A 17,412-nucleotide genomic window follows, 5' to 3' on the forward strand; every position below is an offset into this window, starting at 1 on the left:
CTGAGTCTGCTTGTGTTAGCAGTCCGATGCTAACTAACTCAAGTCAAGTTTATTATTTGTACAAGACTATTATATACTGTGTATATGTGTGTGTGTAGATAATGCATATATACATGTTTACATACACATATACATATAGGCTGCTGCTCTCTGATAGGACGGTTCATAACAGTTTTTACACCTGTGAAAAAGAAGAACTGAATCATAGGGGAAACACCATAATCTGTACGGCAGAGTTCTCTGCCTTTTTTATAGCCGAGTTCCTTGTTTGTAGGTTTTGAATTTAGCAAAAATGGGTCATGGACAATTACTGGAGGGATTCTTTCCTTCACCACTTACAAGATGTGACAAAATAATTATTTTTTCAAGGAAGAATGGTGCTTTTTGTTTTAATGTATAGTTATTACACTGCAATGACAGATGGGCATTGTTAGTGTGTATCAATGCTGATGCTCCTACTGGGGAACACTTTATATTAAGGTCTTGTGGGTTATGAGCTGTTCCCCTTTCCTCCACACTTTCCTCCTTCCATCATTTTGACAGATGTCGATTTCAGTCATAGAAATTAGTTTGAACCTGTCTCCTGTGCAGGTGATAAAGTTCATTTAACAGTCGGCAAACTGAAAATACCTAACTATAACCTACTGAATAAATAATGTTCAAATACCAATAGAAGCTCCAGGCCACAGGTGCGTATCAGGATTATGGTCCAGGCACCGGTACCAATTTAAGATCTCTAGCTGTGATCACAGCATCAGTCTTTCTTCAACTATCACATATGGCTGTAATGTTCGGGTCTTGCACACCCCCAACACACTTCCTTCAGGTGTCCACATTCTGTCCACAAAGTGCATGTCTGCTGCTAGTCTGCCGCAAAACTTACAACCCCCCCTTCTTAATTACAATCACTCTCTGTGCATTATACTGTGTCACCGACACCAGTTTTACTCATCTGTCTCTTCCTGTAAGAAACTTTGGTTCCTCTTCCTTCCTTCAGAGTGTTAGGACCTGCCCTTCTCATATCTTTTATACATGTAGATAATAGTGTGATGATAAAGTCTCCATAATAGTGTGATATACATATAATTTACTATGTTCTGGAGCAAGATCTGACTTCTTAGTGAGCTTCATTTTCTTGGAATAGATCTGTTGGCAGAGCAAAGGAACTTATGCAAATCATCAGCTGTTTTGCAACTGTGGGGAGGGTACATGCGTGCATGTGCGTGTACTTCACGGTTTATATGTTGCACATCTCAAACGGTCTGTGTGTAGAATTTGTTATGTGTGCAGGGACAATGGCAGACACTGACCTTCTGAAGTTGGACAGAACATGTTGAGAAGAAGAGTGTAGAGCGTCTGTGGCAGGAACAGTTAATGCTGAGAAGGTCTGGCTATCAGATGAAAATTTCCCTCCTTTTTAGTCTGAGCAAATTATGTAGATTGGTGTTAAGTAAAACTCAAGTATTTCTCTAAAACAAAAGCAAAGCTAACAATTGCCTTCAGGTGTTAGTTTAACAGCCACAAAATTCACCAGAACTCTATGGTTAGATCCCACTTGATTTACAGTAGCCAAATAACCAACCGGCCAAATTATGCTAAATCCTGATTGGTGCATGAAAGTATGTGACATCATGGTCCCTCACATTTCAGACCTGTGAAAAGAGCAGAGAGAAAAAAAAGAAACAGATAGTAAAGCATTTCTGGTCCTTTGAGTGATGCACCTCAGCTCTAGAGACCGGTGGTGTTTCAGAATTAACAACGTTCTGACTTCACAATGTTGAACACAGGGGCCCTCTGGTGGATTAATGTACTGGCCCCCATGTCTGACTAAGACGGATTTCAGGTCTTCTGTTAATGATCTGGTGAAGTGTGTGTTCAGTGACTACAATATTAACCTCTGGGATTGTAGATTGTACATTGTTCCTGGATGAACCAAGATTAACTAGGAAAATAGGAGAAGATGAAGAAAAGGAAAAAAAAAATTCTATGCAAGAAGATGAAAAGTTTACAATGAGATCAGTTGACTAATCACTGCACAGCTCCACAGTGAGGGGGTGTTACCATTCAGTGAAACACTCCTCTCTGCTCGGAGACAGTCTGCAGGATGGAGGAGCGATGACTGCAGGAAGCAGCCTATGTTGTTCCAGCCAACATTTTCATAAGGTTGGTTGTAATGACCATTTCATGTCACTAGGGGGCAGTACCAGGGGATAAACTCCCTGTCGCAGTTGGAGGAGATCATACACATGTTACAAATACTGAAGATATAAAAACAGAACAAGTAGTGAAAGTGTGGAGATAGACGAGCAGAAATCCAAACAACATGATTATGTCACTGTCATATCTCTTCCGACGGAGGTGTTCCTGCCTGTCACTCGTCCTGTGATGTGATACTGCACAAACTGGATCAGGACGTCACTCAGAGCCACACAGTCTGGACATGTCGGAGAAATGGGTCACAGACAAGGACTAATCACAAAGTCCTTGTCCCACAGGGTGGAGTTTCATTGTGCCTCTGGTCCAACAGCACGACACTGAGCACATCAGAGATAAATCATTTACATAACGGCTGCTGGGGTTCAAACACTCAAAGACAGCTCCTGTATGAGCAGGGTTCGTCAGGGTTGTCCGTTCGTCCGTCCCATTCTCATGAACGCGCTATCTCAGTAACATCTTGAGGGAAATTTGGCACAGACATTCACTCGGACTCACGGATGAACTGATTAGAATCTGGTGGTCAAAGGTCAAAGATCACTGTGACTTCACAAAACACGCTTTTGGCTATAACTCACACACTACTAATGAAACGACTTTTATGCAACTGTCAAATGGGATAAGATGGTGAAGGGATGACGTTTAATATCCGAAAGGTCAAAGGTCAATTTCACTGTGACATCATAAAGTTCTGCAAAAACAGTGTCATTTTCAATGCTATGACTCAGGAAGGAAAGATTGTGATCATATTTCCTGCAACTTGACTGATTGGTGGAGGAAACAACAACGAGGTGGTGATTCTAGTTACACTTGAAGTCTGTTCCCCTGTGTTTTATGGGCATAAAGTCAACGACTGCGTATAGGACTCATTTTTGTGCCTAAACCAGACCAAACCTGAAAGAATAAGAGCTTCAGGACAAAAATACTAAAATGTCTTCGCAGGAGGCCAGTTGTTCATCAAATGAACTGTCATGTCATTTCCGTTTAATTTAACAGAGATGTCTGGAAGAAGTTATGAAAGCAACAGATAAAAGAAAGGTCAAAAGACTAAGTGACTAAAAAAATGTTTCTGAAGATGAGCCACTCTCTGCTCTTCACACTTTATCATCTGTGTTACTAATCTTAACAGTGTACCCAGATTAATCACTATCAACTGTGCACTTGTGTTATTGTCATATTCATTCATATTCACTGCAGTGTTTTAAATCCTGCATCATTTACATCCGTGTTAACCAGGTCACAGTCTTCCTCTTCTCTACCTTTGCTGGTGCACTGTTATGTGTCATATTCATGTCATATTGTTTAAAACATAATTACAAGCAGCCAAGTGGGAACTCTGATATTCCAGCCTCCACCTTGTAATTATAAATCGACATTGGGAATTTCTGACAGTGACAGTCTCCCCCACAGGCACATCAAAACACTGTTGGCAGAAGGGCAGTTACATCCAAATAAAATCCTCCACACTGTCTGAACTCTAATTCAATCCAGTCACCTCATTTTATAGCAGCTTGACACTGGCTTTTTGTATCTAGTTTCCCTTGATAACAAGGTGATGTAACACAACAAAAGAAGCTAATTCAGTTTCTCCTGGAGCTCTTCGAAAAAAGACAGACTGTCTCTACGGCATGACAGCTAACTGTTAGCATACTGACAGGTTATGTAAAACAGAGCCCGCCAGCGTCATAGCCTATGATGCTTGCATGACTCATAGGCTACAACAGCTTTGACAACGACACAAACAGACCAATTAGTGTTGAATTCAGATGCATGCTGCATTGTTTATGTTTTTGTATATAGGTAACTGGCTATTTATTAAGAAGATATACTAAAACTCACAGCTGAGAAGCCAACTACACCATTGAAGCACTGGGACTTTTCTACCTTTGAAATAGCACCGAGAGGTTCGAGTGTGATGTTGCATCAGTATACCAAGGTCTGGATCTCCACCTGTATTAGGTATTTTGATTTTTCCAGCATTGGGTGATGTGCACTAACATGTAATGTGGGTAAATGTGTTAAATTACACCACCATATAAGTCAAGTTAAAAAATCATAGCAGGAATTGCATAACTCTTAATATGACTCACTGAAGTAAAGGAAGTTTACAGAGGTGCAAATAGTGTAGTCACTTCCAGTTTGTGAATATAGTGTGAACAATGCTGCCCTCTAGGGAGCTGAACCTTCACCGCACTAGGATGCTGGCAGTGGGACATCCTCAAAATGTCTCTTTCTTTGGGACTGTAACACCTCCTGAACTAGTGATTGCTGTCACCTGCAGTGAAGGTCCAGTGTAGACAGCCAGACAGACACTGTCCTGTGTTGACGGCAACAAAACTAAGCATGTGGTTGGTGGTTGGAGGCCAGTTTGTCCCACTGGCTTAATCAAACATGAACACTGCAGATAAGGAATCTCAGTCCAGCACTACAGAGAGGACGGAGGGGGATGTTCACTGTCATCTCGCTGTGAGGAACAAAATGTAATACCAGTTCAGACTGTACTTTTTTTTTTTGTTAAGCATTGTTGTTGTCATCACTGTGTAGTGTACATTCAGTGTTGGGTATGTGTTCCATCTGGTTTGTGTATCTATCTAGGGATGAATATTGCCAGACACCCAGAGCTTCTTTTCTTTCTTCTTTCCCAAAGGTAGAGCGGGTCATTGGTTTGATCCCCTGCTCCTCCTGTCTGCATTTCAAAGTGTTCTTGGGCACAATACTGAACCTAAAACTGCCCCTCATGCATGTGTCAATGTGCATCACCCTGATTGCCTCAACAAAAGGCCAATGGGATTTTTACATTGCTTGTTGGATTACAAAGTAAACTCTGTGACATACAGAAGTTTATGATACTTACACGTTTTGTTCACCAGGATAATCTTCACAAGTGAAAACCACATTATCATTTTAAAGCCTAAATACAAATCACCAGAAGCACTGTTGCTGTCAGCTCTGTTGTTGATGCGTTTACACAATGTGTTATTGGTCCAGGTCGAGTGCTGGCTGTTCGCCTGGCAGCTTGTCGTTGTGTTTACAGCTGCTCTGCTGCAGATGTGACTCTGCTGATACAGCAGCAGGAAAAGGAGCATCAGCAGCCTTGACTGTGCTTCTGTAGCCAGAGGCAGGTGGGCCTGTTGACACTCTATAGAAATAACAGGCTTTGAGCACAGAAAAAAGCAGGCATTATTTATAATAATAGACTTGCTCATTGGTCACATTGCGAGACAGTGGAACTGAAATGAGTGAATGCAGCTGCAGAGAGGTGAGGAACACTCATGTCATTTACTCCAGATTTCAGACCTTGAAGTCTGCATGAAAGGTGTATCTGTACTTCTCTATATGAAACTTGCTGGAACCAGTTGGAACAGAAAACCAAAAAGGGCGATTATGCTGTAAATCAACTGTTCCTGAAGAAAGTTACATGGTTCCTTCATCACAGACTTGTTAATCTTGTCAAATATATAATTTGTGCAACATGTTACATTTGTCCTTTTGGTCTGACAAAAGCAGCTCACTCATGGCCATGAGATCAAATGTGAGTGGGGGATTTCTTAGAGCAGCTTCGGATGGGAAGAGATGGGAGTGAATAATACTATCTGACTGTGACGCAAGCAGCCACAAGGAGAAAGCTCTCCCCTACTTCCTTATCAAGGTGACTGTGAACAGCTGTTACTATGTTGTGGGTCAAAAGGCCAGAAACACCTTTCTGCCTGAGAAGAACTTGACCAGCCCGCTGACACCCAAATCAGCACCTCAGCTAATTATATATGTCACTCAATAAAGGCTTCTGTACACTATGATAATGGATACTAGGCAATTAAAAAACGATAGCAAGTGGGCTGACTTGTAATAACCTCTGTTTAAATACTTGTTGTAATATGTAAATACTTGTCGTCACTATGTTATCGGTGACTTTGTTAGCTTGACTGTAATTTCATAGGAAATCTCTGTGGTGTGACTGCTAACCAACAGTTAGCTGAATTATTTCCTTCTGTGTTGTAGCAGTTTCTGCATCTTAATTACTATGAAGCTTGCTGCGAGAAACCTAAGACGAATCTGTTGTTAACATAACTAGAATTACCGCCTCATGGTTGTTTACTCCATGTCACAGTGAAGTTGACCTTTGACCTTTTGGATAAAAAATCCTTATAGACATTTAGAGTTAAATTGTGTCATAATTAGTGTACAGTTGTGTGCGTTTTGTGAGTCCAAGTGGACATTTGTGCCAAATTTGAAGAAATTCCCTCAAGGCGTTACTGGGATATTGCGTTTACGAGAATGGGATGGACGGACGGACAACCTGAAAACATAATGCTTCCAGCCCTGGCTGTTCAGAAGAAGAAGCTGTGTACCAGTTGGTTCACGCTTTAGCTGGTGCATCAGGGAACATTAGCAATGCACATTACTGACCTACCCATTATTCTGTGAAGGAGATTTATTTGGTGTTCAGTGTTTACTTGGTCCATTCTTAACTTTTTGTTTCTACATTTCCTCACAATGCTGAAATACAATCATTTTTAACTGTATACTGTACCTGGTCACAAATAAAGGCAACTACTTCCTTTACAACACAACACCCCCCTCTCCACAGACATGATGATGAACAATGTTTCTACCGGTCATGGCCCTAACAAGTTGAATGTCCCACCATCATGCCCAAAATAAACATTCTGCAAAAACATAGCCTAAATTACTTGTTACTTTACTGCTGTGGAAAAGGTGGCCCAATGAGCACATGTTAGCACTGGAAAGTAACAGTGACGACTGTCAAACTTACACATACAAGGATTGGAGATAAAAAGTTCGACCAACGATAAAAAACATGAAATGCAAAGAAAGTAATATTCACCAAGATTATTTAGTGAAGAGGCTCACATGAACATAAATCACAGACCAAGTGCACAATCCAACACAAATCATTATCTTCGTTACTGTTGTTCTGAGTTTCTCTTGGTGTTTTTTGGATTTCTGATCACAAGTTTGTCCATTTTGTTGAAGCAAAGTCTCTTTGGTCAAAGCAAGTTTCCAGCCAGCCTTATCCTACATTGGCGCTTCGTTAGACCCCGCTAAGCTGTGCGCGTGTAGCGTGTGCTGGGTCTGGTGGAGTGTGGTAAATGCTAGATTGAGTCAGTCGGATTGGATCAGTCAGATCAATCAGCTCTGTGATTGGTCGTAACAGGTAGGGGCAGACCTTATCATAGATTGTATATAAAATTGGATGTCGACTCCAGTTCTGGAAAATGAAGCCAAAGCAGAAGTGCCTTAAATTTGCATTCTATCGAATGACCATCAGGGGGCGACTCCACTGGTTGCAAAAAGAAGTCAGATTGTATTGAAATCTATGGGAAAAGGACTCTACTTGTCACTTGATTTATTACCTCAGTAAACGTTTTCATTATGTGTTTATGGTCTGAATCGCTAGTTTGAAGTTTTCTCCAGTACGACATGATGTTCATTGTTTTTAAATTATGGTCCTATAACGATTTAACAATTTTCTCAATATTGCAAAATAACAAGTGTGGGGCTAGCTAGCATTAGCATTAGCAGCTGGCATTAGTATTCTTTTTTTCTTTATTAGTGACAAAAACAAACTGAATAATTGCAAAAATAATGATGGTATTGATAACAATTATAATGCTAACAATGATATATAATTGCAATAAATGATAATGGCATTGGTCATTGATGAATGAATTTAATGATTTCATTGATTTCACAAGATTGCGAAATAACAATTGGGGGGTGCTAGCTTGCTAACATTAGCAGCTAGCATTAGCAGATAGCTTGCTGGCATTGTTCATTGATGAATGAATTTACCGATTTATAAGCTTGCAGAATAGTACAATGTGAAAAAGTGAGAACTTCTAAATGCACTGTATGTCTAACTGATTGATCTGTCCAACAGCCATCTCTAGTATTCTTTCCCAACAGGTGCTTCCCACCAGGGACTTTCTCAAGGATAAGGTGTAATTCAGGCAGAGTTTATGACCTAACAGCTGCTTTCACGGCACTGCTGTGTGTGTACTAAATTCTTACACAAATATTAACATTAATATTTGAAACCTTTCTCTGTTTCTCTCTCTCCCTCCAGGTGATAAGTTTCTCCTGTACCTCCCATTCTACTAGTAAGTTATATAAGTTTATCGCGCTACAGTGACACACTATCGGCTCTTGAGGAACAAAGTGGTATTACAAGATGAGACGGACTGTTCAGGACATCTTGCACCAGTTACACATTGAACCTTTTTAAGGCAATCTGCAGTCACTTATTTCTGCCCCATTAACCCCATTACCATTCTGTTCAAAGGAATGCATTTTATTTAGTATTGCTATATATTGGGTAAACTTTAAATAAAGGGCTGATTTGTTTTAGCATTTGTAAGTGTCCACGATTTTTTAGTTTTAATTCATATATATGTATTAGATGAACCTGGATGAAACTAATGAAGTATAATGGAACAGGCCTGCAGTAAATCCTCCTTCATGAGGATTATACACAAAATAGAAACTAAAATGAAGCTGAAATGCGAATCACAGTTTTGTCTCCTGAGCTGTAGAAGAGCAAAGTTTCTTAAGGAATTTCCTAGTTATGTGACTGCAGTACAATAGCCTTGCAGTTAACAAATCAATGAGTAACGTCATAACAGTTTGCCACTTGGGCCTGACAGCCAGAGCCCTGACGGGGCTGACACAACTCACAGCAGCTTAGTCCCTGCTGCTGATGCAACCTAACACCAACCTGGACTTTGTAATCAAATAAAATTGGGCCCTATTGTACGCTTTCGCACGTGGTTGCTCGGCATTTTCCATGGGGGCTCGGACCTGGAAGCTGATACTGTGGATGTATCGGCGCTTATGCCCCCCGTCAATGAAAACTGAGATAATGCTTATGAAGCATAGAGGAGCCCTTTATTTTATCAGCAGCTGTACACACAGGGAGGAGATGGCCTTCACAACTCTTGGAATGAGATGATAATTTCGACCATGTCAAAGTAAAATGATTCGGCAGTTTATGAAACCCACTCTGTGTCAAAACAAAAGTTCACGTTGTTTTGAATATTGTATTGTTATAAAATATTTTTGCAATTCAAAACCCTGCCAAGTGAAAAACGCCAGAGGAAGAACGGCTCAAACCAAGTTTTTTAACAATATGAATCCACAGTTGTTTTGATATTTATTACAGTCATAATGAAATAAATAATGAATGTATTCAAAGTCTTTTACATTAAACATGTTCATACACAAAATTTAAAACAATAAACAACATGCTAGATAATCTCAGACAGAGGAAACATAAAAAAAATCATTACAACAGAAATAGAAATAAGCTCAGTCAGAACCATTCAGTAAGTCCACAAATGTCTTCAGTACATTCTGCCCTAATGTCTGTATCCAAAACTCAGCGTATAGCTACTGTCATTTAGTCAAAGTGCTATAAAGAAAAACAAAAAATGAAAAAGTGAAAAATAAAGTAAAACAGACTAATGAGAAAATATCATTAGCTACAGTGGCTAACAAGCTAGCATCTCAGTAACATCGTTATTGGCTAGCTCTTTGTCAAAAATAGAACCAAAATGAAGGAACCTAACATAACATGCCACTGTCAGGTCCCTGTCCAGCAGCAAACAGCAGACATACACAGTTAGAGACCAGCTGGTGAACATAGTGGTTCATTTAGCAGCTGAAGAGTCTGATATTTTTTTTCGGAGGTGGTGGAGACCAAAAACAGAGCTAAAGGAGAGGGAATACAACTCCAAATGAATGCTACATGTTTGCTAAATATCTAAATAAGTCACTGGTTGCTAACACATTCATGACACAGACATGATAATGTGTTAAAATTTTTTTCAAATAAATTACTACTGTTTTAAATAAACTGGAAACACATGATGAACGTCATGCCAAATCCTCACTAGGGACTGAAATGACTGGAAGCCTCAGGGCTGTGAGTTACTGCAGTGGAAAAGGGCTGATAAATAACCAGAAACCAGAACAACCAGGAAATCTTTGTACACATTCAAATTGTAATTTCTAATATAGGAAACCATCTGTTTGACTCATTTAAAAGCTGAATGATCATCACCATTAGCATTTACTGGTGAGTTTCAACAAGCTGAGTTTTACCTGTGGCTGGCCTGGCTGTGCATCACTCAGAAAACAGTCAGCCACTCAGAAGAAAACCAAAACTGTTCTTGCTTGAGCTCCAAACAGAAGCATGAGAAAACCAATTGAAACAGGTACTGAAAACCAAACATATATCTTCTTATGGATATCAAAACTTAAAATTACACCGGAAAAGTGTAAAATATGGGACCTTTAAAGCTAAAAGAGTGTGGATGGATTTCATGGATAAGGGAGAGCAGCTGAATTTTTTCCTGGAGCTGAGGCGATCCAATATGGCTGCCAGTGGGTGTATTACTTCACATGACAGCTCCAAGTCTGTTCCCCCCAAATCTGTTCATAATCTGGTGCTCTGGAGTGATTTTCCGCCACTGTTATCCAGAGAAGTTCTTAACAGTCAGAATCAGACTTTCCAACTTGCTGGGTCCAATCCAGAAACTATAAATATGCAGCTCTTCATGAGATCAGAGGTCAAGACTCAAATCTCATCATTCTTTGAAGGGGACTCTCAGAGGCTGCAGGAGGCCTGCTGGATGTGTTCACTATGTTAATCCTCCTGTTTGATGATTTGCGTTTCCGTTGGCCTGAAGGCTGTGTTTTCCTTCTAGATGCGTCCCTCTTTGGACTGTTGGGAGTTCCCAGGTGCTCTACAAGTCTCTTGTGAAATACTGCTTGGAACTGTTGTGCCTGCAACACAAAGATAGGAAAAAATGAGTTGATTCAAGGACAGCTTGGCTATAGTGGGTAACCTTGCACTAATCAACTAGGATTTATCATTGATATCAAATTGTTGTGGTGTTTTGTGGTTACTGAAGTCACTACTTTCACATTTAATGTTTCCATCTTACACTGTATATGTCTGTCATATTGTGTTTCTCTGAAATAATTGTTTAACTGATTCTCACAGTTTTGCTTCTTGTGGAGGTTGTTGCCTCATGCTAACTGGACTGCACTGTAGACAGCAACGGAGCTTGACAACATATTCTTAACTCTGTTTTATTTGTCATTACATTGAGCTCTGGTCATGTTATAACAAGTGGTCATAATTTAGGGGAGATTGTAACCCTGGATTTAGGCTATGTCCACACTGCTACGTTTTAATAATAGCATCTGTTCATACTAACACTATCACATGACCATTCACGTAAACTGACCATGCACGTGCCAGTATAAACAGGAAGCAGATTGTCTACTCTGCAGTTGGTTAGTTACAGAAAATACTACGAACGAGGAACAGCAAAGACAGTTGTAGCTTTATAATACAATTTAATCTAACTGCACAACAGCTGCTAGCAAAGACAAGGTCAGTGACTCTTTCAATTCATTATCCATGTTGCATTCCCCACTGGTTGTCCAGGGTAATAAGAACCAATTAGGAAGCAACTGTGGGTGTCTATGTCATCGTCTCCAAGGTCTTTGTTTTTGCCCGTCCAGACTACAATGCAACTGCGGAGTTTTCAAACTACAACGGGGCTGGCAGCGCTTCTGAAAGTCTCAGATTTAGGCCCTTGAAAACTCCAGAGTAGTGTGGACAGGAGTAAACGTAGCAAAAGAGATGTGTTATAAAACTAAAACGTAGCAGTGTGGACATAACCTTATTTCAAGGACAGTCTTGCTGTGGATGTGAATGGCTTGATTATAAAGGAAAGCCAAATCCAGTCAATGCTGAGGACCATGAAGTGCGTTTGACAGATGTGGAAAAAGCTAGTTAGTGTAGTTAGTAGCTTGTAGCTCTTACCACATCCAGCTGTGTAGTAGTGTGTGCTGCTGTTGTTGTGGCTGGGTAAGCTGTGATGTGCTGCTGGATCTTTGGTTTGGCACAATACATCTCCAGATGCTGAAGTTCACAGCCGGCTGGCCGGCAACACTGATCCACTATCCCCTTCCCTCTCGGCCGAGCACCATAACCAGACCACGTACCTTTACCTGCAGAGGTAAACAAGAAGCTCATGTCAAACCTTCCTTACTTTCAGAAAGAAAAACAGGTCTCATGAGGCCACTCAAGCCAAAACATGCAATGTTTTTGACAAAGCGTCCTCCACTGATTCATCACACACTGCAATGCAAAGTTAAATTCACTGGACAAAACAGCCACACTGATGGTGTAGCTGTTGGAAGAGCCTTTCCAGTAAGAGAACTGAAATGAAATCTAAAAGGTGGCACTGTAGGAAAGATCATTGGGTCATAAAAATCAAAAGCGTGCAGAGCCTGAATGTGATTAATGAATAATGTGACTTAAATTTTTTAAAAATCATGAAAATCCACAGACAGTTGTCAGGAAATATTCTTCAGCTGCCACTCTATGTTGTAGGTGCCACTAGTGAACGTTTTGTGTTGATTGTGACAACTTCTCTACAAGATTATCCTCATACCATATGTTTTTCAGTTTGCCAACACTGGTATTTTTAGCTACACTAGCTGCATGGCTCCAGGGATAACAACGTCTTGATGAAACCTGATTGACTCTATTGACTTTTCATCTAGTTAATCTTCAATTAACCAGTGAAAAATCTCAATATAGTCTTGAAGGATTAGAACTTGTAAAGACTTTCAAGCATAATCTTGTTTGATATCTGTATAAAATGGGCCATAACCTCACAGGACAATACAGTCTATACTGAGAATTGTCAGTTGTTGTATTATTTGAGAGGCTCTCTGCTCCTCCACTGCTGTTCCTCCCTTTCTGCACCTTCTTCTGTTATTAATGTGAAAGCTGAACCGGCCTCAGATAACAAGTGTTTTAACAACAAAGCTATCACACACTGAGGCACAGTGTTCTGGTTGGTACACAACCATTTTGGTGGATTGCCACCACTCTGATAGCAGATGGAGAAGGTGGCCTTGGTCAGAACAGGGGAAAGGTAATCAGGTGAAAGGGCTTATGGGTAAGGCTCTGTGTGCAGTAGGAGAAATATTCTATTGATAATAATATTTTCAAATTAAAAGCTGCAAAACAGCCTTACAGTATGAAGTGTTTGATCCCTGTTGCAGCAAGCAGCTCATTTGTGTCTTCTCATGATGAATATTATATACTATAATACTAATATACTGTTATTGTATGCTGCTGCTGAGAGGACTCTGTATTGATATGTTACTGGGTGATGACACTCCTGCTGGCTGCATCTTATCTTCTAATCCCGCAGTTTATTTACTCACATCGCTTTTTGAGCGTCCTGTGAACAAGCAGTTTATTTATGTTCCAGGCAAACATCATAATATGTCCCATACTGACAATATGACTCATGACTGGGAAACACGTAGTCTGTATGTGCCTAAATAAAAACTGTGGTCAGTATCTTCAGTCAGTGATACAACAGCACTATAGGAAAAGATCAATCCCCCATGGGGAGCCAGTGGATGTCTGTGCATGCAGTGGGAGGAGGCCCTGGTCAAATAAAGTTGTATATGAAGCGAAAAATGAAAAATGGATTGGCAAAAATTTGAGAAGCTTTCTAAGACATGTTGCACTTTTAAGAGAGTCCCTAACTTCAGCTTGTTATTGTGCATGGTGTCAGCTTCAACATGGGATTGTGTTCAGATTTGTTCATGATCTTTATACCTAAAATATCTTCTTGTATTCACCTGCATTCCAGTTTACAGAGGATGGATCCAAAAGATGTTGGTGACCTCATAACAGTTTCAACTTGTGTAGAAGAAAAGTCTAAATCTCATTGGCAGCTCCTTAGGTGGATCATGGAAGATCAAGATAGACTCACCTAAATAGATTCCACGATCCCCACACACAAATATGAGGTCACTGAGGAGATCAGAGCCGCAGCGGAGTCTGGCTGCTCCTGAGGGAAGCGGCCAGCCGGCCAGGCACATGGCACAGTAGAACATACACATCTGAACGCACAACACCTGAGGACGAGAAGAAAAATCTCAATACACAACTTTAACACAAAACATGCAACATGCAAAAGGTTTGGTGCTTTTTTCTTTCCAAGCCCCTGATCAATTAAATTCATGCACTTGTGCCACTCTGGTGGCCAACCATCCACCTTAACTTTGTTGCATGTCATTGTCTAAAATTGCCAAAATTGCCTTGAGTTATGGGCTTTGAAACAGCATTTAGACGAAGGTGGAGGGAGATGTCTGCAGAAAATATATTTAAACAGAAAGTGGAAATAGAAAATTGTCCTGTACAAAAAACAGGGAATGTGAAAATGCCTGGTTATCCTGGAGTACTCAGACACCAGTGTTTCTAAATGCCTGGCCCTGCTCTTTATAATAAAGAGTCATGATCAATGGTAACTTCCCTGATTTTATTCTGAATGTGAGGTAACTGAAGAAACACTATGGACATGATTCCTAATGTAATCATATTATATCAGACTGGATATTTAGTAAACATGCAAGAGTCCAGCAGGTGTTTCAGCCTTTCCCTCTCCTTTGACCCCGTTTTAGATAGAAAAAACTATCATGACCCCGTCCAGCAACTAGACTGGTGTCAAACTGTAAATTCTATTCTATGGACGGAGCCTCAGTGGACTAAATACAGACATTTTGTTGAAGTGAAATATGACAAGTGAGTAAATGATCATAACTCTGTTCATTGGGACGGACAGTGAGACGTGATTGAAAGCTCTGGACAAATCAGCTATTTCACCTTTAGTCCTGAAATGATCTATAAATTATTTAGTCTAATTTTGACTAAAAAGATGTTAAAAGAATAATAATGTTGTATTCAATTAATAATGAAAAAGTTTCCACCCTAATTCATTTTCCATTAGAAATATAAAATTAGTTATACATTTATAATAGATCTGTCTCATAAATGTCCCCCTCCCCCATCAAGCTATTAAGTGACTCAAGGGTCAAAACTGGGATCATATTGGTCATAAATTGGTTATAAATTGGTTATAGAATAATGAAGTCCAACAGCAGATCATAAAGCTAACGTCATGTGCGTCATCAGTTCAAAATCCAAACTGTTTACAAAGAGACTTTTTTTCAAAAGACTTTCCTAATAATTTCCAAGGTTTCCTAGAAATAACTATTTTATATTTATATATCATATATATATTATATATATATATATAATTCAGTGGACAATATAATAGAAATATAATACAAAATCAATAAGCAAATGTCCTGTGCACTGCATAGAGGTAGTCTTCGGTTTTTCATCGTAATGCTTCTAATGCATATGATAATATCAATAAACTTGAACATTCATCATTCATTCGTTTATTCATTGCTGGAAACTGATCCTCCATATGTTGAATTGTATTGTCCATTTCAATTGTTTGGAATTTGTTAAATTTCGGTAAATTCACAAATGTGCATGTTGAACTGACCTACTGTGCTCCAGGAATTAGAGGAAACTATTGCACCAATTTAATAAAGTATCACCAGTGAGAAAAGCAGAAAATCTTCAGTTACTTTCAAATGATTTCAACCCTTCTGTCTGCACTACATCAGCAACTGCATCAGCTACGTGTGGTCAGTCCCAGTTCAGGGATCAGTGGAGTGAAACCAGGTCTTACCTGTGGTCTGGCAGTGGAGCGGCATGAGGAGGAGGTCGAGTGCATCCTGTCTGTGTGGACTGACTTCAGCAGAACTGCAGTCTTATACTGAGGCAGCAGGAGGGAGGACCACAGCACCGAGGTTTCCTCCCTTCGCCCCTCACACTGTTTCAATCTCATATCTCATCTCAGATGATTTAACAAACTGTCACTGTCACTGTTCAGCTGTGTTCCTGCTGTGTTTGTAACAGGATATTCATACAGTCGCAAACATGATATCCATTTTCTATTTAATGAGTGTGTATACACCCACCAGAGTATTGAGTAAACTTTAGCTCATACAACAGTCCTTCGATTAACCCTCTGTTGATGAAGGTTAGAATGTTCAGTTTCTATTGAAACAGATTCACAGCAATGTCGGTTCAACTGTATGATCACTTTGGAGGATGTACTTTGTTTTCCTGTTGAATTGCAATGAGTTATACAATAAGGTGTTTCTAGTATATTGTCCACTGAATTTAAATGGGTTGGACAAAATAAAACATCACAAGCTGCATCCTCCAAACTGATCATACAGCTGAATTAATACCACATGAAGACCCACTGAAAACTGTGCAACGCGGTCTTCAGTCCTGTTCATTGTTGGACACCAGTGAGTGGCCCTGAGAGCATAACACACTGCAAGTAGACAAAATAAAAGCAAATGAAGACAAGATCTTCATCAACACATGCACAGCATTTAGAAAGAAACAATTCAAAGCTATCTAATTCACACAGAAATGACCAAGTGAGCACATACTGGTCTCTGACGTCTGCACCAGATTGTAACATCTGCAGTTCACCGTGTGTTGATGCATCCTCAAGTGAGCATTTGAACATATTATTAACCAGTATGCAGCAATGTTGTAAATAGATGTAGGTGAGACATAGTCCCAGTAATGACGTCACAGAGACAGTTGGCTGCATCATATGCTGTCAAACCCTTCAGTAGGTAGCTATTGTTTATCTTCATGTAATGAAAATATGTCAACGGTAATGACACACTCATTTCTTTATTTGCAGTAACAGAAGTACATCCTCTGAGATCTCATTTGAAAAAGTCAACAACAACAACAACAACAACAACAACAACAACAACAACAAAAACAAACCCGGCCTAAAGTAATTGTGTCTGTTAACATAAATTACATTTGAGGCACGAGAACATAGCAGCTGGATTTGAGCAACTCGTGGTAACAAACCCAACGACATGTTGGATATAGAGGACTGAAGGGAGCCGCTTTCACAAGTCAGATTCATTTTTGGCGTTTCTAAGGCTTGTCTGGACATGAAAGTCTCTAGGTTGAGTCACTGATTCAACAGATGAGCAACCATTTTTTAGGCTCTTTGATAGAAAGTCAGACAGCTACAGGACTCAATTACATAAAAGCATGAGGAGAGAAGTAGTAATGGAACAAATGGAAGAAGCATTGTAGAAAAGAAACCAGTAAAAGTGCCAAAGGAAAAGATTTTTTAAACTAAACATAATGTTTCCATTGTGACCATCATATAATAGTAATGATCCCGAAATAAAGATTTATCTCAGTCACACAAGGCAAAAGATCATCACAGT

The 17,412-nt window shown here is 39.8% G+C and overlaps 1 protein-coding gene across 1 annotated transcript; it reads right to left on the reverse strand.

The window, feature by feature from the left end:
• Positions 1-10,803: 10,803 nt before the first annotated feature.
• On the reverse strand, positions 10,804-15,980 carry LOC111233786 (insulin-like growth factor I). Its single transcript, XM_022761683.1, has 4 exons — positions 15,822-15,980; positions 14,049-14,193; positions 12,071-12,258; positions 10,804-11,019 (listed from the first exon to the last, which is right to left on the reverse strand). Exons 1-4 carry the CDS (start codon positions 15,978-15,980, stop codon positions 10,804-10,806), a joined length of 708 nt encoding a protein of 235 aa, XP_022617404.1.
• Positions 15,981-17,412: the final 1,432 nt, after the last annotated feature.

This window comes from Seriola dumerili, unplaced genomic scaffold, assembly GCF_002260705.1.
Source record: "Seriola dumerili isolate Sdu_G_001 unplaced genomic scaffold, Sdu_1.0 BDQW01000425.1, whole genome shotgun sequence".
NCBI lineage: Eukaryota > Metazoa > Chordata > Actinopteri > Carangiformes > Carangidae > Seriola > Seriola dumerili.